The 23,156-nt window shown below is 43.5% G+C and overlaps 1 protein-coding gene across 1 annotated transcript in view; it reads right to left on the reverse strand.

Annotated features, from left to right (window-relative positions):
- The window catches only part of SPTA1 (spectrin alpha, erythrocytic 1), a gene marked incomplete at both ends in the record, with an annotated part of 69,978 nt that overhangs the window by 15,619 nt on the left and 31,203 nt on the right, over positions 1 to 23,156 (reverse strand). Inside the window, 18 exons of the mRNA XM_080648422.1 lie at positions 398 to 530; positions 1,291 to 1,412; positions 2,009 to 2,129; positions 3,625 to 3,833; positions 4,687 to 4,791; positions 4,992 to 5,129; positions 6,279 to 6,410; positions 6,673 to 6,835; positions 7,590 to 7,693; positions 8,456 to 8,599; positions 10,515 to 10,712; positions 10,801 to 10,900; positions 12,838 to 13,019; positions 14,282 to 14,426; positions 15,666 to 15,757; positions 16,756 to 16,857; positions 20,288 to 20,474; positions 21,300 to 21,451. Of these exons, the coding sequence (XP_080504548.1) occupies positions 398 to 530; positions 1,291 to 1,412; positions 2,009 to 2,129; positions 3,625 to 3,833; positions 4,687 to 4,791; positions 4,992 to 5,129; positions 6,279 to 6,410; positions 6,673 to 6,835; positions 7,590 to 7,693; positions 8,456 to 8,599; positions 10,515 to 10,712; positions 10,801 to 10,900; positions 12,838 to 13,019; positions 14,282 to 14,426; positions 15,666 to 15,757; positions 16,756 to 16,857; positions 20,288 to 20,474; positions 21,300 to 21,451 (2,529 nt within the window). The remainder of the gene's footprint in view (positions 1 to 397; positions 531 to 1,290; positions 1,413 to 2,008; positions 2,130 to 3,624; positions 3,834 to 4,686; positions 4,792 to 4,991; positions 5,130 to 6,278; positions 6,411 to 6,672; positions 6,836 to 7,589; positions 7,694 to 8,455; positions 8,600 to 10,514; positions 10,713 to 10,800; positions 10,901 to 12,837; positions 13,020 to 14,281; positions 14,427 to 15,665; positions 15,758 to 16,755; positions 16,858 to 20,287; positions 20,475 to 21,299; positions 21,452 to 23,156) is intronic.

The following is a 23,156-nucleotide window of genomic DNA, read 5'->3' on the forward strand; positions in this document are numbered from 1 at the left end:
AATAAGTCAGTGAGAATCAAAACATCTGGACAACATATCCCACCCACATTCTGCTCCCCAAATTCTTCACTTGCCAAAAAAGGGCAAACTTACCAGAAAAAGGGTCAAAGGTATATAAGTGATATTGAGTCTATCTCACCATATGACCTTACAGTTTTCTGGATTTTGGAATAAGAGTGTTGGTCAAGGATTTCTCCATATTGAAATTTAAACATTTCTAAGCAACACTGCATTTACCAGAAAAATATTAAGTATCAAGAACATCCTATATTAAGGCTGATCTTAAATTTGTTTTTCCCCACCAGGAGGGAGATTCTAATTTTAAGGTGAACACTGAGTATTTAAGAAGAGATTCATTTAAAGAGAAGAAAATGGATTCATTCAGTCTATTGCTCACCTGAGTAGCAGCCAATGTGTCTCCAGAATCTCCTCGGGCAACCATTGCTTCCTTTTCATTGATCCAAGCTTCTTCTTCTTCAGCATTCTCCATAAATTGCAAGTATTCTAGGGACTCTTCCAACTGAAGCCCTCTACAACAGGCCAGTGAGCCCCAGTAAGAACAAGAGAAAACCAGCAAGTGTGGGAATGGAGCCAGAAGGCACAACTCTATGAGGCAGCCACCGTTGAACTGGGCCACAAAAGAATTGAGCATGTGTCTACTACTCAGCTGTGGCGATCTCCTCTGAAAAGGGGGAGACCCTTGACCCACACGTTCCGTTTTGTGGGATCATCTACTCTCCAGGAATGTTTGTTGGGGAAAGAAAACCTTGTCCAAACAAAAGTGCTAAGACTTTGGAGGTGGAGAATAATGGCAGTGAATCAGAACACGGTTGTTCATCTTAAGTGTTTTTACTCCTCAGGAAGAAATGTCTTCCTATGCCAACAGGCATGAAATTATAGCGGGAATTATTTTATTTGGCTATATGACTATATGATTCTAAATGGCTATGTGGCAATAAGGGAGAAAAAAACATTTCTCTCACTACAAACTGTTGCATACAAGGCTAAAACTGGGGCGACATACAAACAGACATGTGGCAAATAACCTTGTACAAAGAGCAGCAATGATATAAGACAGTTGCGAGTCAGTACAGGAGTAGAGGCAGCAATCACGTCTGCCTGGGGCAAATGGGGGAATGTTTCATGGAAGACTGTGCTTGAGGAGGGACTTAGAAGACAGAGAGATGGGTGGCGCGGGAGACATGCTAAGCAAGCACTTGGGTGTCCTCCCCAGCACCAGTCCAATACCTGCCACACAGGCGGAGAGCTGGGCCTCCGTCCCCCACTCACCGCGCCTTGGTCAGCTCTTTGAGCTGCTCCCAGTGTTGAACAAACTGCGCCAGCCGCTCCTGGATCTCCTCTCGCCCCACCTCGGCCTTGTCTCCCAGCCCCTCGGCCATATCCAGCACATTCTGAAAAACACACCCCCTCCATGTTGTGTCACCTCACACCCTCTCCCGATTGAGGCACAGTTCCCTGGCAAAGTATCTAGGCAGATTATTTCTTAACTTCATGGTACTTGGGGTGGTCTTAAAAGTCCTGGGAGGATGACGAAAGCTGTAGTAATAGATGATGTTAATTTTACCCAAGTATTTGAGCAGACACATTGGCATGTGTACCAGGCCATGCACTCCATGACCTGGTTTATGGATTAGTCACACGCATAGGGTGACCCTACTGCCAATCCAGAACCAGAGTTGTCCTTTTTTCCATATGGCTCGGCTCAAGCACAGCTTCTCCGAATGTCCCAACCTGCATCCTAATTGATAACAACTGTGCCCTGGCGTGTTCAAGTGCTCCTTGAACATGAGCATGAGTCCCTGTGCAGGATTCTTCTAGTCACAGGATACAAAGTGTGGAGGAGGAAAGAACGCTTTTGAATTCTATGACTATGTGATTGTGGCATGCCACCTTCACATTTTACAGAATCATCCTAGTTAAACCATACAGGAGGGCCTACTATTAGATTATCTGTGCCTTTCCAGGCCTCAGATTCTAGTGTTCCTACCTGGATGGCAGGTTCATGTGCCATCAGCTCCCCTTCTAGGCGTCTGTGCTTCTTCAGTAAGTTCTGAACCCCCTGTAGATCCCTCCCCTGGTCCTGGGAGCGCACTCGAACCAACTTCTCTCTGCAAACAAGGAAGAACACAGTTTAGGCTCTGAGGTCATCCTAGAGTAACAGTTTTCTGAGTGTGTGTGTGGCTGGGGGTGAGGTGCTGATAACGCTCTGGAATCAGTAATCACAAAGATAATTAGTACCAAAAGCTTTCAGCTAAATTTCTGGCTTACGCTAACGCAGTTAAAATAACAACTGATCTCCACCAGGTGGACAGCAGCGCCAGCCTTCCCTTAGGTCCCTGCCTGTCTCATGACGCATCTTCTCTTCTTTGCTCAAGAACGTAACTAGTGTCCCTCTTTCAATAAAAGTGAAAATTATATGCATACACACACCCACAAACATATTTACATATATGGCTTCATGGCATTTGTCATTTTTGTCTACCAATACATTTAGTTAGAATGAGTTATAAAGAGCTGATATTATAGAAGTAATGACAGAAATGGTTCAGAGTGTAAAATATTTGAATATCACTATGAAGCACAGTAAAAGACTACAAAGACAAGATTATATTATCTCACTGTTTCTAAAAGCGTTTCTAAAATGCCCTACTTGTTGTCCTGTGCACAATGTTTTTCTCTAATTCATTATTGATTACTATGAAGAATCAGCAGATGTGTTGAAGACAAACATGATGAGGCAGGTTAAACAGAAAATAAAGCGAATAATTTGATTTGCTAATATATTCCTAATCATATTTTTCCAAATAAATATAAACATTTTTTGTCTTATTTTTAAAATCTAATTAAATTTATTGAGGTGACATGGTTAATAAAATTATGTACGTTTCAAGTGTACAATTCTATGTTGCATGATCTGTATATTGCACTGTGTCTTCCCCACCCAGTCAATCTTCTTCCCTCATCATATATTTCACTTCCTGTACCCTTCCACTTCCCATCCCCTTCCCTCTGGTAACCACATGCTGTTGTATTTATCTGTGAGTTTTGTTTGTTTGTTATTCTTATTTGTTTATTTGTTGCTTTCAATATTATACCCCACATATGAGTGAAATCATATGGTTCTTGCCAATTGTATGTTTTGGCAACAAAGGTAGAATTAATTAGTAATAAAACCATGGTAGGTAATGTGTAACATTCCCTGACCAGTGTCCAGTTTAGTGTCATATTAGATACAGAGGATACAGAAAAAAGAAAGACAATGATTTCATCAGTTGGGTAAGTTGTAAATGTCCAGCTATTTCATTTTGAAGGAGCATTACACATTCTATGAACTATCTAGAACTATGGTTTCTTAACTTGTTTCCCAGACTACATGTGAACTATTCCCCACTCCCTCTTTTCTTATCTCCCTCTGCATATATACAGTGAGGGAATTTGGGACAAGAAAGTAAGTGTTAACTTTAAACTAAGGCAAACATGAATCAGAAGTAATACCAACTGTAAGAAACATTACATATTTCATTTCAGCATCAAATAGAAACATATTGTGTGGGTTATCTATTATATTGAATTACCAACGCAATGTAGATTGGCAGTACATACTCTATCCAGGCCTCCTCATCATCCAGGTCCTGGAAGAACTGGAACAAGGCATAGGTCTCTTTCAGTTTCTCATGGTGTGCAGCTGCTAGATTCTGGACGTCCAGGAAGCGTTTGTTGACATTGTCTCTTTTCTCCACAATCTGGTCAGCATTGAAAGTCCCGCTGGAGAGCAGTTCAGCAGCCAACTCATTCAGGTCCTTCAGTGCATCCTAGAACACCCAAGCGTGTTCAATGAATAGTACAGTACAGGCATTAAGCTAGATAGTGGGCTCGATCCCCAGTAGGGGGCATGTAGGAGGCAGCTGATCAATGATTCTCTCTCATCATTGATGTTTCTGTCTTCCTCTCCTTCTCCTTTCCTCTTTGAAACATACACACACACACATATATATATATATATATATATATATATATATATATCTCCACACACATATACATATATATTTTTAAAAGATGTGGCACATTTACACAATGGAATACTACACAGCTATTAAAAAGATGGAACTCTTACCCTTCACGTCAGCATAGATGGACCTGGAGATTATTGTGCTAAGTGAAACAAGCCAGTCAGAGAATGACAAATATCATAGCATCTCACTTATAATGGGGAATCTAATGAGCAAAATAAACTGACAAACAAAATAAGACCAGAAGCATGGGTACATGGAACAGACTGACAGATCTCAGAGGGGAGGGGGATGGCGAGGACCGAAAGAGATTAACCAAAGACCACGTGTGCGTATATGCATAGGCCATGCACACTGACAATAATGTGGCAGGGGTCTAGGGGTGGGGAGCGAGGGTTGGGTGGAGGGAGACAAAAAGAGGGAAATGAGACATTTGTAACAGTGTCAACAGTAAAAAAATAAAAAAGATAATTACAAAAAAGACTGTTGCAACCTCTCTTTGCAGCCCATGGATATGACTTAATGATAATGACTAGTGGCCAAGAACATTAAGGTCAGTTTTGCAAGATTATATTCTCAAATGACCTCCTACGATGCGAAACATTTCCATTCTTGGAATGCAAGTCCCAGAGAAGTGGGATTCCAACACACTTACCTCACGGGCCAACATCTCTGTTTCCAACAGCTGGTGCTTCTTGAGCAGGTTTCCTGCAGAAGCCAAGTCCCTGGCCTGATCTTTCATGGCCAGCAGTGTCTCCGCCTGGGAACAGAATAAGCAAGAAAGCTGCCAGTGAAAACCATCTTTAGAAGGAACAAGATTGGCAACGGTGTCCCCAAGCTTTTCCCAAGAAGAGTGAAGGAGGTTATTCATGCATAAATCTGATTACCTGATAAGCATTTCTTAAGCTCCCATACCCTCACCCCCCCCCCCAACTCCACCCCCACTCCAGGTGCCATTACCTCTGAGAGCCAGAACTCAAAATCCCGGATGCCTGTGTTGAATCTCTGTTGGCGACTAGCCTCATTGAGCTTCTGCCCTTTGTCAATTGTTCTCTCAAGCAGGTAGTCCCAGTGTTTCTCCAGCTCTTCCAGTTGACCCTAACCCAGAGAAATTGAGAAGGTCATTACGATCTTTAGAATCCTGGGTCCTATAACAACTTGAATGGATAATATAGGAAGGCTATGAAGGTAGGGTGCCAGAAGCCAGTTCCAGTATGTCAGTAGGGCTGAATCATCTTGGATGGCTGAAGGGCATTTCTCCAAACATGAATAGTATCATTGCTTGCTGCCAGACAGCTCAGAGCATCTTAATCTGCATGTTATTGCCTCCTATTGGCCAGACACCTGAACAGCTGTAGGCTATTCCCCACTCTGACAATGCCTCTGTAAACCCTACCCTTTGAAGTGTATGTCTCCACCTTGCCTTAGGACAAATTGTGTTAGTAAAAGCAGGGTCCTGAGTCAAGGGGTAGTCTTTTAGCTCCTTTAGCTGAAGCTCCTCTGACCCCCAATGCCTTTCAAAACTATCTTTCATCCTTGGACTCCTTCTTAATCATCTACACGCAGCCCCTTTCTCCAGATTGCTGAACCCTTTGTCATGCTGGGACAAGAACCCCGGCAGTAGGGACTAACCAAAATTTTCCAATACTTGAATATCATAGGTTTTTATTTATTTCAGAGAAAGGAAGGGAGAGAGAGAGAGAGAGACAGAAACATCAATGATGAGAAAATCTTCGATTGGCTGCCTCCTACTGGGGATCGAGTCTGCAACCCAGTCATGTGCCTGACCAAGAATGGAACTGTGACCTTCTTGGTTCATGGATTGATGCTCAACCACTGAGTCACACTAGCTGGGCTGAATATCATGTGTTAAACCAGTATGCTTAATCTGGGAAAAAGAACAGAAGGTATGAGAAGAAAGTTTGAAGAAAGGGTGCTGGGCTGCTTAGAGGGACTGATGCCTGAATGGCAATGACTCTTGGCAGTAGGGATAGATGATGTAAAACAAGTATGATGATGCTTAGTAATTAAGTCTAAAGCTTTCTTGGAGTTTTAGGTACTAAGTGTGGTAGGAGCAATCAGGTCCCAGCATCACTGTTTTCCTCCTTCCTTATGCAACAATCAGAGGAAAGGCCACTAAGCAGAAAACATATTCCATATCCCTACACATGGAAACAATAAAAGAGTAAAAAAAAATATCTTCGTGTGACTCTATAGCCCAAAACCCATGCTGGGCAGAACCCCTACCTTCATGGTCTCTTCATTGCCATCGCATGCCCTTTGCTCAATCAGAGAGTTCCCCAAGTTGATGACTCCTTCTACTTGCTCAGCTCTGCCGTTCACCTCATTTTCAAAGGTCTGGTGTTTCAGGTACTTCCTCTGCAGGAAAAGCAAAAATGAAGTCACCTTCTCACTTAGGGAAGCAAGAAAAGGTAACTTCTGTTGACAGGAAGAGGTAACATTTCCATCATAGCCAATGTGATGATGGCTTCTGAAGAACCCACTCCACATTAGATGCAAAAGTCTCTGAGGACAGCAGGAGTGATCACAACAGTAAGAAAATGTTCACTATAGGGAGGTGACCATTCATCTGACAATCTCCGTATGCTGAATTTTACCACGGTTTTTATTCTGAGCTTGCCTGAATGTTGGTAGGGTCTTTGTAGGACTCATCACAGGCGGTGGGCAGCATCTCACTGATCCATTCTTCCAGGTCCTCGAGGTCACGGTAGAATTGTTTTAGGTCAGCATAGTTCCCCAGTTTTGTCCGCTCAGCAATTAGCTGTGCTTTAAGAGCCTTCCATCTGGAAGAGGGGGCTGGATCATTTTCTGCTCTCTACCCTTCCCTCAAGATCAAATGGCACAGCCATGACTCTTGCCATTTCCCAACCTGTCCCTTCCCCTCTCATTATTTATATACTAGTGGCCCGATGCACTAATGAAGATTCGTGCAAGAATGGGCCTTCGTTCCCCTGGCTCCTGGCACCACCTTTGCTCTGGCCGGAGCAGCCTTTCCACTCCGGCCTGAAGCCGCCTTTCTGCCTTCCCATGCTGCCCAGAGGCCCAGAGTGGCTGGGGTGGTGCAGAACACCTGCGTCCTGCTCCATCCCTGGCCGCTCGGCGCCTGCGTATGCAAATTAACCCGCCATCTTTGTTGGGTTAATTTGCATACTCACTCCTGATTGGCTGGTGGGCGTCACAAAGGTATAGTCAATTAGCATGTTACTCTTTTATTAGGTAGATTTATGAGTTATGTATAACAGAGTTAAAATTATTTAGTCTCATATCATATTATTATATGTCATCTTATTATATATACACACCATATTTCTATGTTATATATAACATAGTCTCATAATTTTTAGATATAAAATACAGTGGTTAAGTCAAGTAATTGCTAAAGTAACATCTATGTCTTTTGTTCTGTGAATGTAGATCACAAAGTTTCCCAAAGTGTCAAGGTAGTTTTAGGCATCTAGAAATGAGAAAAGCTCAGTGTTACCCCCATGCTCAATGCTACATCTTCCTGTCGCTCAAAAACAGTTGCTCAGGCCTGACCTGTCTAGCACCCGTTGGAGCCGAGTGGCAATCTCTTCCTTGGCATAGTGGTCATCATCTATGAGCCGCTCAGCAAAATGTTCTAGCTCGGTGATCTTCTTTTCCTAGTACCAGAGGGGAGAGAGAGAGAGAGAGAGAGAGAGAGAGAGAGAGAGAGAGAGAGAGAGAGAGAGAAAGAGGATTAGCCCATGGTACAATCTCAGACTCTCTCCTAGAACAGAGATATCCTTTGTGACTTCATGAAGGGAAACCAAAGCAGGACCAAAGGGAGGTGGATTTTAAATAAACAAAATGAGAAATATTACTAAGAATACTTAGATGGGCTACTTGTGTGGTACCGAATTCCTTTCTTTGTTACTTCCCATGGCCATATGGAGGGTAATTTCTGGGTGGAATGGGATACTGGAATAGACAGTATAAAAAATCTCTTCCAACTCTAAAATTCTGGTTGGCTTTTAAAAAAATCCTCAACTGAGGATATTTTTCCATTGATTTTTAGAGAGGGTGGAAGAGAGAGGGAAAGAGAGAAACATCAATGTGAGAGAAATGCATTGATTAGTTGCAAGGACCCTGCAACCAAGGTATGGGCCCTTGACTGGAATTGAACCCGCGACCCTTCAATCTGCAGGCTGATGCTCTATTCACTGAGCCAAAGTGGCTAGGGCTAAAATTCAGGTTTTGAAAGGTTGGACATAAAGTAAGAAAGGTCATTGCCATGTGTGTCTTGAGTTAAAATAAGCCGAAGTGTCAAACTACCTCGGAGTTTCCTATAGAAGCAAATGGGAATACTTTTAAATCATAAACACAAACATATGTAGAGTTTCTGTTATTACTAATAGTTATTTTTTGAATTCTTATATTATTACCTGGGCAGTGATTGCTTTGTCCAAATCATCCCGTTTCTTCATCAAGGCCTCCAGACTGTCTAAGGAACCCTTATCATCTGACCTCAGGAGATTCTCCCGAGCCACCATCCAGCTCTCTGCCTGGTCACAGTTGCCTTGGAACAACTATGGGAAGTCAAGTTAGAGGTACATGAGTCATCATCAGTCCTCCCTCATCCACAGTTTCATTTTCTGTAGTTTCAGCTAGCCAAGGTCAACCACGTTCAGAAAATATTACATGGAAATGCCAGAGGTCAACAATTCATACATTTTAAATAATGTGCCTTTCTGAGCAGAGTGAGAAGTCTCCAGTCATCTTGCTCTGTTACACCTTGCTCAGGGCATCCACATTTTTATACAGTCCCCAACTGTTAGTCACTTAGCTGTCTTGGTTGTTAGACCTGCTGTATCAATGTGGTTGTGTTCAAGTAGCCCCAATTTTACGTTATAATGGGCCCCAAACCATTCACATAACTTGTATTATAGTATATTGTTATAATAGTTGTATTTTATTATATAGGTATTGTTGTTAATCCCTTACTATCCCTAATATATTAATTTGCAAACGTTACCATCCTATATAATAAAGAGATAATATGCAAATTGACCATCACTCCAACACACACGATGGCTGTCCCCATGTGGACACAAGATGGCTACCACAAGATGGCCAGCTGGGGAGAGCAGTTGTGGGCAATCAGGCCAGCAGGGGAGGGCAGTTGGGGGAAACCAGGCCTGCAGGGGAGGGCAGTTGGGGGTGAACAGGCCTGTAAGGGAGGGCAATTGGGGGAGACCAGGCCTGCAGGGGAGGGCAGTTAGGGGTGACTAGGCCAGCAGGGGAGAGCAGTTAGGGGTGACCAGGCCTGCAGGGGAGGGGAGTTGGGAGGGACAAGGCCTGCAGGGGAAGGCAGTTGGGGGGAACCAGGCCTGCAGGGGAGTGCTGTTTGGGATGACCAGGCCAGCAGGGGAGGGCAGTTAGGGGCAATCGGGCTGGCAGGGGAGCAGTTAGGCGTTGATCAGGCTGGCAGGGGAGTGGTTAGGGGGTGATCAGGCTGGCAGGCAAAAGCAGTTAGGGGCAATCAGGCAGGCAGGCAGGCAGGCAGGCGAGTGGTTGGGAGCCAGCAGTCCTGGATTGTGAGATCGGGTGGGATCGGGCCTAAAAGGGCAGTTGGACATCCCTCAAGGAGTCCCAGATTGGAGAGGGTGCAGGCTGGGCTGAGGGACACCCCCACACCCCATGCAGGAATTTCGTGTACCGGGCCTCTAGTAGGTATATATGTACAGGAAAAGAAAAAAAAGATTGTATATGTAGGGTTCAGTATTATCTGTGATTTTAGGTATTTCAAACACTCTCCTAGAAGAGTCTTGGAACATATCTCCCACAAACAAATGGGGGACAACTGTATTGGACCTCTTACATTTCCGTGTAAACACATTTATGTTTTTACATAAGCTATATTTCATTCTTGGGGTGCTATTTTCCACATCTACCCCTGGTGAATACTGGCTGCTTATTTAAGGTGGGTGAACGTTCTCCCTTCAGGGTAACCTGTAATACTCACTCTTTTCCCTCAAAACTGTTAATCACTTCCTCTCTTTAACCTCAAATTTAACCTCAAAACATTCATACGTCTTGTTTCATTAACAAGTACTAGAATGATCTGTCTACTTGTCTATTTTCACTCCTTAAGAAAAGGGATGCTATCTTACTAAACTTTATGTTGCCAGGGCTCTGCACACAGTAGGCTCTCAATAAAAACCAATAAACCAAAAGGTCATTGAATAAATAAATTATAATCACCCCATTTCATGCTGAGAAATGACCCCCATTTTGTTTGACTCTTTTATCAGGAATAAGGGCCACGAAAACAACAGTGATCAGTCTACAAAGCAGAGAATACAGTCTCAGATAACCAAGAGATGCCCCGGTGCTTTCAGCATGGGAAGACCAGTGAAATGAGCATCCGTACTTCACCATGTAAAACTCCATAGAAGGAACAGACAGAGGCCAATATGCTCAACGACTGTAGATTTGCTGTACCTGATACTCTAGACACTGATTTAGCATCTTCTTGCGTTGCTCCCAAGCTTTCTCCAAATCATCTCTCTCTTGTCTGACAGCTTGAAGCTTTTTTTCAATTTCAGGGCTGTCTCGGTGCCCGCTGCCTATAAGTTCTGCACCAAAGTTTTCTAAGGCCTGGAAGGTAGGAGCCTCGGCCTCCATGTCAGCACGATGTTCCTGTGGGGAAGAAGGAAAAGAAACTGGTGAGGCCAATGACATCACAGCCAAGTCAAGTGAACGGAAGTTATGGTTTTTGTAGCCATACCTGGTGTCGCTCTATCAATATCTCAGTGCCAGTTAAGTCCTCAGCCATCTCCTGTGATGATACCATGCCATCCATGCCGCTGATCCAATTCTGTAGGTCCCTAGAGAAAAAGGCATATTGGGATTGACAAGAACACCTTGCAACTTGCTACAGGGCTGTCTGTCTGTCTTTGGGCTTTTTCCTCTCTTGATATGTTTCCAGATTAATTCCTTGGATCTGACTTTATATGCCTCACAGATCTTAGGTTTTTGTTTCCACTGCATGACTAATAAGAGCAATCTCTTGCATTTGAAAATCTCTTCACATATATTGTTTTCTTCAATTCTTGTAATAATCCTGTACAGAATTCTGGGAGTTCTTTTGTTTTCATTTTGGAGATGGGAAAGTCAGCTCAGAGATAATAAGTGATTTGTCCATGTTATATAACTAAAAGAAGCAGGCATCTAGACTGGAATCCAGACACTGGAGTCCTGAAACAGTACATATTCCATCACTTCTAAGGGTTCATGTTCCTTTATAGTAGATTATTTTTTATCATTAATAATACTATAGTGCATATTCAAAAGTTTCTAAAAGTAAATCTTTTTATTTTTTTATTAAAATTTTTATTGATATTAGAGAGAAAGGAAGGAAGAGGGAAAGAGAGATGGAAACATGGATGAGAGAGAAACATCAGTTGGCTGCCTCCTGCATGCCCTCTGCTGGGGATCAAGCCAAAAAGCTGGGCATGTGCCCTGACAGGGAGTCAAACCAGTGACCTCTTGGTTCATGGGTTGATGCTCAATCACTGAGCCACACCAGCCAAGCTAGATTTAATTAAAAATGTATCTTATTATGGAATCTCAAGGAAGGCATATATAAGACAAAACAGTCTCTTCTTTTGTAAACTCATTTATTCAATTATTCAAACAATTAAAATTTGTTGGGTGCTTACTAAATTCCAAATATTGTGAAAAAAAATCTGTGCATTCTAGGAAGTCACCTATTAAAAGAAATAAACAACCTTAAAAGCAAAAGTGTCATAAAGAGGTAAAATAAGGTATTAAATTTGCTCTAAGGCTGGGAATATTCCTTCCCCAGCACTGAAAAGTAAGATTTTTATAAAGGGAAAGGGGTAATATTTGACTTCAAATCTGACATCCAGGTAGAATCTATCTATCATCTACCTACCATCTATCTATCTATCTGTCTACCTACCTATCATCTAGGAGCAAAAAGTTATTTGGAGAAATGAGTATGGAAGCTATTTATTTTTACTGTATAAAAAAACTATAGCTTTACAGAGGTGCTGAATTGGGGTGGGTGCCCCCAACAGCAACTGCATCATTTGCCCAAAGTCCCACCCTTTTTTCTTCAAAAGTATTACATTGTGAGTTAGTACTTCCTGGACCCTCATCTAAGTGCTCCTCCCAGCAGACTGATATGCTGGGAAAGAGTGTGGAAATTGCTCCACAGACAAAGTGTACATTTGCTAAATTGTAATAATGTCTACACTCTTCAATAAGGCAATGATAATTCTCTAGCATTTGATCTCAACGTTTTTAAGCTTCTTTCTTGCTACTTCTCCCTACCCCTCTGAGATACAAAGCCAGTGCTCTAGCTATCCCTGCCTGTTCCATGATCTTGCTTCCCCTTTCTTAGCCTCGTGCCTTTGTTTGTATACTAGTATAGTTTCATTTACCTCTTAAGATGAGAGTTTGGGGCTGTATTGCGTTCTACCATGGTTATCTGTACTCCTCTGTGCCTTCTCAGTACAATGAAAATATCCATATCCTACAACTCCTCACGTAGCACCTTATGTATGTAGAGCATACACTCTGTTGAAGTTTATCTAATTTGCTTAGATAGCCTCACATTCCTTCAAACTTCAACATTTTCTGGCTCAACGTATTGAACTATAGATTTTTGTGCCTGATCAGAAATACTACCTGGACATTGAGGTACCCTCCAGACCCGCGGTGAAGAGCACCTGTACCCAGACTGCTCCTCAGGGTCTGGGCAGGAACTCGCCCACCCACCTGGCCGATGGATCTTTACCTGGCCTTGCTGAGGAACAGGTAGAATTTCTGGGCCTCACTTAGATTCTCCTTTCGGTCCTTTGTAAGTCCAAGCAGGTCATCCCAGGCCTCATTCAGCTCCGTTCGCTGCTTCTGCAGGTCATCAGTGGCGTCTGGGTGGGACTTGCTGAGCTGCTCTGCTGTCTCACCCAGTTTGGTCACCTGAGGAGGTACAAGAGCTCTGATCATCATCCTAGACCTAGAGTCATACCTAGATCCTCGCAAAAGAAAAACCCGCAGTCCTGAGTGTCCTGGCTCCTCAAACAGACATCAACAAGGTACAAGAACATCTTGCTGCTTTCTTTACTAAAATGGAAGCTCTATTGGTGACTCCCTGAAGTAGGCCACATTGACATGACCATACATCTTTTTTAAAAATATATTTTTTTATTGATTTCAGAGAGGAAGGGGGAGAAAGAGAAAGAGATAGAAACATCAGTGATGAGAGAATCATTGATTGGATGCCTCCTGCATGCCCCTACTGAGGATTGGGCAGCAAGCTGGGCATGTGCCCTGACTGGTAATTAAACCGTGACCTCCTGGTTCATAGGTTGATGCTCAGCCACTGAGCCATGGTGGCTGGGCCATAGTCTTTTTAAGATTAGAAGGCATTCGGGGAGGGTGCTTAAGTAAAAGCTGGTGAGTGACAGCATCATTAGGGAACCAAGGATCCTGATTTTTATTGTGAAGATCTTCCCAATATCAACATTTCTGGGCTTCTTTTTGCTCTGCATGATAATGCCATGCTGTATGATGACTCTGATTTATCCCAGAGTGTATCAGGCAAGCTCCAAGGTTCACTTTTTTTTTTTTAAATATACTTTATTGATATTTTACAGAGAGGAAGGGAGAGGGATAGAGAGTTAGAAACATCGATGAGAGAGAAACATCGATCAGCTGCCTCCTGCACACCTCCCACTGGGGATGTGCCCGCAACCAAGGTACGTGCCCTTGACCGGAATCGAACCCGGGACCCTTCAGTCCGCAGGCCGACGCTCTATCCACTGAGCCAAACCGGTTTCGGCCAAGGTTCACTTTTTGGTTGGAATAGGATTAAAGTCATTCAATTACTTGTGAAGGAAATGATGCACCATGCTCAGGCACAGGCCTGGCCATCTTGGCTGTGACCATTTCCTACTTATTTTAGGCTACTGGCTTCCAAATAGCTTCTGTGCGTTCTGCTCAATTGTAGCCCATTAAATAGGCCTGGGACCGGAGGTTCATTTCCAATATATTTTCCTTCCCTGTTAATGGGCCTGGGGCATGTCTTTCCAGTGGTCTTGCTTTAAGGACAGGATACAAGGACGAGTATGGAGTAATAGAAAGATAAATGTAAGAATACGGGCTGGAAAATAAAACCACAGGAGAGGGCATTGATAGGCAAAGAAGAAAGTGTTAGAAAAGCTTGGAAGCTCCTGTCTCACCTTGTCTCCCAGGGGTGTGAGGTCTCTCTCAAACCCCTCGTGCTGTCGCTGAAGGGCCTGAACACTGAACAGGTCGGAGCCAGGATCCGCAGCACTGAGGGCCTGGCACTTCTTCTCAATCTGCTCCTTCACGTCATCTGCTTCTCTTTTCAGGAGAAGAAAGAGTTTAGGAGTAAGAATGTGCACCAGAGGATGGCTAGCTGGCCTCACATGGAAGTCATGCCTACCACCACATCATTATCATCATCATCACCACCACTATCATCATCATCACCACATCATCATCACTACCACTATCATTATCATCATCACCACATCATCATCACTACCACTATCATTATCATCATCACTATCACCATCACCATCACCAACACCATCACCATCACCATCACCATCACCATCACCATCACCATCACCATCACCATCACCATCATCATTACACCACCATCATCACCATCACTATCATTATCATCATCATCCTCACTGCCATCATCATCACCACCACCATCCTCCTCCTCACCACCATCATCATCATCCTCCTCCTCACCACAATCATCACATCACCACCACCACAATCATCATCATCATCATCATCATCATCATCATCATCACTACCACCACCACCATCATCCTTTTTAATGTGCTGGAACATGCTCATTTCATCTTCACAACTACTTGAGGTATAGTTACTACTACCATTCCTACTTCATTTATGAGAAAACTGAATTTTAAAGATGCTAAGTATATGTTTTCAAAGTTGCACTACTGCTAAATGACAGCCTATGTTTGAACCAGGTGGCCTGCCTATGGAGCTGCATGCTTAACTGTTATACTTCACAGCATTCCACCTGAAGCCATTCTGAACAAACACAACCATCTGTGCTTCACTGTTCCCTTCTCTGGATATTCAAAAATACGTTTATGCACAGAGAAGGTGTTTGGTTTTCTACTTGTTTGTTTGCTTGCTTAGTTACATATGTGTGTTTCTTAGTATAGAAACAGAACTGGAAATCATAAATAAATTGTTGAAGCAACAGTTAATGGCACTGTGACATCTGTTGTTCTCTACTGTCTACATCTAGTTCAGAAATATAGTTACTTAAACCTCTTGCTTCTACTTCAAGTTTTATTCACTGACATGACAGCACACATGGACTGCTGTAATGTACCAGGGCCCAAGCCTAGGCATTAGAAAACTGACATTGGTTGTCTGGGAGTAGGCTATGTGCCAAGTGAGGAATATACTACTGAAACACCTGACCTACCATCTCTATCTTAGGGAGAAGAGCTATACTAATAGCTATGGTTCTACTATAATAATTAGACGTGGGGGCTTTTGAGTAGCTTCTAGAACAAGGCTGCTTCTTAGGGTTCAAGTGCTTACCTGTGGAACATTTGGACAGCATGGGCACTGCCCAGCAGTTGGCGCTGCTCCTCTGCAAGCCTCTGCAAGGAGCCCCAGCGGGTGTTCAACTCCTAGAAGAGGCGGACATGTCAGACATGAGCCAGGGAACTGACTCAGGCAGCTCCATGGTGTGTGAACACTAAACAGGGTTTAAATCATGTTTGTTTTCATGTTATCGCCTTCGAAAATTGGATAGGTTCATATCTTTGTTGGATATTTCGAGTTTGCGCCTGATTTATGCCAGTGCAGTTAAGAAGGGGATCACTTTCCTTCCCAAACTGATGTTTCAGGGTGAAGCCATCAACCCTGGAGTGGCAATCGGTGTTTGCTGCCACAGAGGCTATGTTGTGTCCTCTGAAAAATGGGTGGAAAGCATTGCCTTAGCAATTAGAAGCTATTGCATTTCTCTAGGAGAAATGTGTGCCTTTCTTCATCCTGCATTTATGAAACAAAGTGGTCTCTTAGAGTCCTGCTTTCTGTAGATGGCAAGTAAATTGTTCCTGTGAACATTCCTTTTCCCTTTATTCCATATCCACCACCACAAAAAGCGGAAGAGTACTCATCCTCATTAGTTCATTACAGCCCAGAGAGCTGGACGAGACATTCCATTAATGTTCATTAGATATTTCATGAAACCATAGGTCCAAATTTGAGTCAGCTCTAGAATGCTCCCTTCCCCATCTCTACTGACCTATATTCTTTTCCTTTTTTTCATCAGATTTTATTATGTCCTATCTCTTCCAATACATCTTTCTTGATGTATCCCTTCCATTATCATTAACTCCTTTATCTGCATTTTCATTGTATTCATATTCGAGCACTGAATTTCTGTGTCTGTGATGATAGGGGGAAGGTGAGTATATGTTGCAATGTATGGACTTCAGATCAGTTCAAATGGCTGAACAATTTGGTCTGTTGTTTTTAACCTTTTCGGTGGCCAGCTCCATACTGCCATGACCTTCTGCATGTCCTAGCTGAACTGCGGGATCTGAAGTTGAGTATGTTTAAGGAATGAGGACTCCCCAAGCTCAGCCTGGTAGAGAGGAGAAATGGAAGGAGTCTTCGTTACCTGCCGTATTTGAGTTCCTTCTGGTGTTAGAAGCCCTTCAAATAGCAGGTCATCAGCTACCTTGTTGATATCTCTCAGTCGAGGCTCATTGGTCTTCAAATCCTAGATGGGAAAATGTATGCAAAGCAGTGTAGATCCCTTCTGATGAAGCTTTCATACTTGCCTGCTTATCTTTGCCCTGACATGGCTAAATATTAAAACATATTGCTAACCTTACATTCAATACAAAACAAGCTGCTTTCCTCCAAATTGGCACTTAGTAGAGTACCTTTAATCTCCCTGACATCCCATGACTATCAGAAACTTGGTAAGAGAGTTGCTATTTATCTGAAGTATGGAGCACATCCATTTTCCTAGATTTCTCTTTATTTTTCATTTTCCAATATAATTCTTTAATTGCCTATTCTTATTGTTTAACAGTTTTTATCCCCCCCCCCAATTTTTTAGATACTTACATACAGGCATATTGGCCCTTTATCTATAAGATATCTTGTGGATATTTTCCCCCAGTTTGTTGATTGTATTCTGATTTGTTTTATGGTGATATTTGCTATGCTAAAGTTTATCAATCTTTTCTTTTAGTGCATTCAGTGAACCTGAATTTTGAGTCATAGTTAGAAAGCCTTTCCTTACAAGGTTTTAAAACATAATATAGAAATTCTGTAATTAAAACAGTGTGGTGTTAACGAATGAACATAGAGGCTACCATGGTTTATCAAATCTATCATAGAAAAAAACAAATAATTTACAGTAATAACTTCAAACACATATGGAACTTTGCTATATGATAAAGGTAGTAACTCAAATCACTAGGGTAAAAATGGACTTTTCAGTAAATGATGCTGCAAAACTTGGTTAACCATTTGGGAAAAAGATACGATGTAGCTATCCCTAATAAACTCCAAATGACCAGGATCTTAATGTAAACTGAATGCATATACGTATTAAGAGAAAACTGGGTGAATTTCTTTTTTCTAGCTTTCTTACAAATCTCTCCCTGGGTTAAATAGCTCCGTCAGGGGGATCTATACCTGGCCGTGTAATATTTCTTTCTGCCAACACAAACTCTTCCACCTTCTATAGAATTTCGTGAACTGAATTGCAATCTGCTTCTGCTAAGGTATGTTGTAAGAAACAGCCGTAGGGGGCTCATTACACGTCCACAGTGACAATATTGTTCATTACGTTATAGTATTGTATAACGGTTATACAATAGTCTTTCAAGGAGTTTTCCTATGGAAGTCTAATTTTTGGTGTTATTTTGTAATTTTATTTTTGTTTTCCTTTCTTTCACTTTTCTCTTTACATGTTCCTAAAGAAACAAAATATAATCTTGGTAGCTATCTATCCATCTATCAATCATCTACCACTTTGAATTTCACTGGAATCCATCATAAAAAAGAAAGGCCTGGCCGGTGTAGCTCAGTGGTTGAGAGTCAACCTATGAACCAGAGGTCACGGTTCTATTCCTGGTGAGGGCACATGCTGGGTTGCAGGCTTGATCCCCAGTGTGGGGCATGCAGGAGGCAGCTGATCAATGATTCTCTATCTCTCTCTCCCTCTCCTTCCCTCCCTCTTTGAAATCATAAAAAAATATATTTAAAAGAAAAGAAAGGAAGAAAGGGATTTATATTCACTGCTAGTTAAAATAATAAAATGAGGCTGAAAGAATAACGGAGAATGGAAGGGTTTTAAGTAGGTGGGAAATTAGAAATTGTCTAGCTTTAAAGTCAGGTGCCCACCCAACCTCAATCTCTGGCCATGTATCTATGCATCAGGAGCACAGCACAGAAGTAGGGGTCCTCAAACCTTTTAAACAGGGGGCCAGTTCACTGTCCCTCAGACTGTTGGAGGGCCGGACTATAGTTTTTAAAAAAAACTATGAACAAATTCCTATGCACACTGCGGGCCCGGGACGAGTTGGCTGCTAAGCAGGACAGGCAGCAGCATCCGGCGGGCTGGATAAATGTCCTCAGTGGGCTGCATGTGGCCCGCGGGCTGTAGTTTGAGGACCCCTGGTATAAGGTAAATTTTGAAGAATTCAGGGAGAACCAAGCCCTGTAGGACTTGGGAACAGCAGGAACCGCAGGCTGCAAAGTTGGGGTGACTACTTTCCTCTGCATTTTCCTTGCATCCACAATACCCAGAGAAAGATTTAAAATGTGGAACTCTCAGCAGGTTTGAAATTTGAAATTAAAGAGATACTCAAGCCGAAACCGGTTTGGCTCAGTGGATAGAGCGTCGGCCTGCGGACTGAAAGGTCCCGGGTTCGATTCCGGTCAAGGGCATGTACCTTGGTTGCGGGCACGTCCTCAGTGGGAGGTGTGCAGGAGGCAGCTGATCAATGTTTCTCTCTCATCGATGTTTCTAGCTCTCTATCCCTCTCCCTTCCTCTCTGTGAAATATCAATAAAATATATTTAAAAAAAAAAAAGACATACTCAGGAGGAAATCTACACTAATAAATGAGAAGCCTGCAAATTGACCATACCTCCACTACTCCCACAAGCCACGCCCACCAGCCAATCAGGAGTAAGTATGTAAATTAACCCAACCAAGATGGCTGTAGCCACGATGCAAGCAGGAGGCTTGGGTTTCCCTGGCAATGGAGGAAGCCAAGCTTCCCGCCTGCCCTGGCCAGCCCTGGCCTCTGCTCAAGGCTACAAAGTTTCAATTATAGAAGATAAATAAATCCTAGATATTCCAGCCAGCCCTGGCCTCTGCTTGAGTCACCAGGGGGCGTGGCCGGCCTGCAAACCACCACAGGCCCCTTGCCCAGGCCACTCCATGCCCCAAGGGAACCCCCACCCTGATCCAGGACACCCTGCAGGGCAAACCAGCTGGCCCCCACCCGTGCACCAGGCCTCTATCCTATCTAATAAAAGAGTAATATGCAAATTTACCATCACTGCAACACACAAGATGGCTGTCCCTATGTGGTCAAAGATGTATGCCCCCCATGTGGACACAAGATGGCCAGCAGGGGAGGGCAGTTGGTAGGGACCAGGTCTGCAAGGGAGGGCAGTTGTGGGCTATCAGGCCAGCAGGGGAGGGCAGTTGGGGGGGACCAGGCCTGCAGGGGAGGGCATTTAGGGGTGACCAGGCCTGCAGTGAAGGGCAGTTAGGCGTGACCAGGCTTGCAGGGGAGGGCAGTTAGGGGCAATCAGGCTGGCAGGGGAGCAGTTAGGCATCAATCAGGCTGGCAGGGGAGTGGTTAGGGGGTGATCAGGCTGGCAGGCAGAAGTGGTTAGGGGCAATCAGGAAGGCAGGCAGGCGAGCAGTTGGGAGCCAGCAGTCCTGGATTGTGAGAGGGATGTCCAACTGCCTATTTTGGCCAAATACTACCGGGATCAGGCCTGAATGGGCAGTCGGACATCCCTCGAGGGGTCCCAGATTGGAGAGGATGCAGGGTGGGCTGAGGGACACACTCCCCCATGCACGAATTTCGTGCACCGGGCCTCTAGTATGGGATTAAAAGGAAATAATAATAACCCTCAAAAAACTGTCTAGGAGAAATAGCTCCTCTTTCTCACCGTTTGGAACTCATCGAACTTTTTCTGCAGCTCCCACACGTCATCTAGTTCTATGCCAGTGTTTTCTGCCTTTTTCTCTCGGATCCAGTCCAGCATATCGCCTGCCTCATAGGCCAGCAAAAACTCATTGTAACGTTGCAACAGACCACGTCTGCGTTGTTCTGCCCGGTCGAGGAGAGAGTGATACCTAGGTGTATAAATGGAGAGAATGGAAAAGGTGAAATATAAGATGGAGAAAACAGAAGGATGAGGCAGGGTGAGAGAGGGAGAGGACGAGAGGGACAAAAAAGAGAGAGAAAATCAAAAGAAAAACAGTAAAGAAGTGAAGAAAATACAGATAGAAGGAAAATAGCATTGAGAGCAGAGAAACAAACACATGGTGTTCCATTTAAAAATAATAAAAATGTCAATGTTCCAATGGTGACTGGCGACATCCAATATAAGTGAAATTTTGAAATTCCTGCTGACAACTGGATATGAAATAGCCTGGCAGAGTGAACAAAATTCACATGGAAGCCAGCAAACCTTTTTATAACCTTGAAAGAATGCTAGGCAGGGAGTCAGAAGACGTGACTCTATTAGGCATCTAACATCAGGCTTAATGGTACTGGGGTTCTCTGGCTTCATTGAAAAAATGAAGTATTTCAGCCCTAGCTGGTTTGCCTCAGTGGACAGAGCTTCGGCCTACAGACTGAAGGGTCCCAGTTTCGATTCTAGTCAAGGACACATGCCTGGGGTTGGGGGCTTGATCCTCAGTAGGGGGGTGTGCAGGAGGCAGCTGATCAATGACTCTCTCTCACCATTGATGTTTCTATCTCTCTCTCCCTCTCCCTGCCTCTCTGAAGTCAATAAAAATATATTTTATAAATAAATAAATACACACATAAGTGAATAAATACATGAAGTGTTTGAAAGACCCTAAGTTTACGTTTAGCTCGTATGCAGTCGTGAGAAGTGCCTTTGGCCAGTAGGAAAAGTTTGGCCAAACACCTGTGCAGCCTCCAGAACTCACTGGTTCTCAATCTGCTGCTGGCGCTGGGTGATGCTGCCTGGTTCTTCTCGCCACCGCTGTGGGAGCGTAGGAAACTCATCGTGGGCCAGTTTCCTCACGTAGACAGCTGGCACGAAGCCCTGGTGATCCTCATGCTCCACCTTCCACCAGTCCTGAAGGGAGAGCAGATCCCCACTCCTGCTTTAGTTCTCGAAAAGGCCACAAATAGGAAACAGTGCAACTAAGCCCCTAAGCACAGACACAAGCTGATAGCCAAGAGAAGCGAACCATCACTTATGGGAGGAGCATTATAATTTTCACTTAAAACCAAAGAACGTATATGCTTACACGCATGGCCCCTGGACATGGGCAATGGGGTAGCGAAGACCTTGAGGGGAGGTAGGGGCTGGGAAGAGGAGGTCAATGGGGAGGGGGGAAACCTGTAATACTATTAATAATAAAATATATTATAAAAAATAAAGGCTATTAATTTTCTATACAAAAAGGAAAAAAAAGAATGTAAATGATTAGTTGCAGGGATTGCAGAAATAATCTTCTGAAATCAAGAAATATGGCATTTGATAGACCTTTAACTTTGATAAGGTTTTTAAAAACCAAAGAGAGCTCTTTTTAAAAAAGTTGTTTTATTTGGGAAAAGGGATTCTTACAAAAGTCAGCTGTAAAGCACAGAGACCTCTGTAACAGGACTTGGTTTTTCTTAAAGGGAAAGGATGGGTGAGATCCAGGCAACCAAGGCAGCAGATGGGACAACTCAGGAGCATTCCAAGTTATTTTCAGGAAACAGCAATAAAACGCAAGCTAACTTTTCCAATCAAGGAACCCTTTTAACAGCTTAGCTTGTCTCGTGGATTACCAACCCCTCCCCCATTTAGTGGGAAAGCAAAACTTATTGCTGCAAACCAATGACTCCACGACACGAAACACCTTCGAACACAGTTTTGAATCACATCTGTCTCCCTGCAAAGCGCAGGGATAGAATGAGGCAAATACCTACAAAAATAAGCATGAAGACCCACAACAAAACCCCTCAAACCAGGGTGAAGGCTTGCCCAAAGGTGCCTGAACTGGAGAGGATAAGAAATCCTTAAGCATTAAATACAACCGTGTGTCCAAGATGCAGTTTGCATTCAGATATGGGATCGCCAGCTAGTTTTACCTCTATGGCTAAGCCCACTTACTTCTACAGCCGGACAAAGCCAGCTCTGCTCCAGTAACAGCCACCACCGTACGGCTGTGCCCTGGGAGACCTGTCTGCCACCCTGGGCTTAGAACACTGCATCCATGCAGGGATGAGAAGCTTCCCGCACGCTCCCCCTCCCACAGGCCAAGACTATCAGCTCTTGGGAGTCAACCTCAATTCTGCATTTTTTTTTATGCCAGTAAACCTTTCCTATGTATTCTTTCAGAATTTTCCTGTCATAATGAACACAGCAAAAATCTTAACATGTTCACACCTGGTGATGGTTACCCAGTAGTTATTACTTGTGAGTAAGGAAATAAGAGACCAAAACCATAGAACAGGTGCACGGGGTGGGGACTGGAGTAGGGAACAGAGATGAAGACACAGGTGAGCAGATTTCACCAGGAGCCTGAAGTATCGGCCTCTATGGCTGTGGCACCGGCTACTTGCCACAGTTCGGATCCTTCACCCATCATCACCCTATTCTCAGACCCCAGTACAGGGCCAATGCTGCTACTTTTGAACCGGGGTCCTCAGAACGAGGGCGGCCAGTCCATGAACAACACCTTCCAACTGTGTGAATCTGGTGGAAACCAGATGATGCGACAAACCTGACAGCTAAGTTTGTGTTAGAGAAAAAAACAACCTTAAGGTTTATTTTTGTAACTTTTTTTAAC

This window comes from Plecotus auritus, assembly GCF_963455305.1.
Source record: "Plecotus auritus genome assembly, chromosome: 12".
In the NCBI taxonomy this organism is placed as follows: domain Eukaryota; kingdom Metazoa; phylum Chordata; class Mammalia; order Chiroptera; family Vespertilionidae; genus Plecotus; species Plecotus auritus.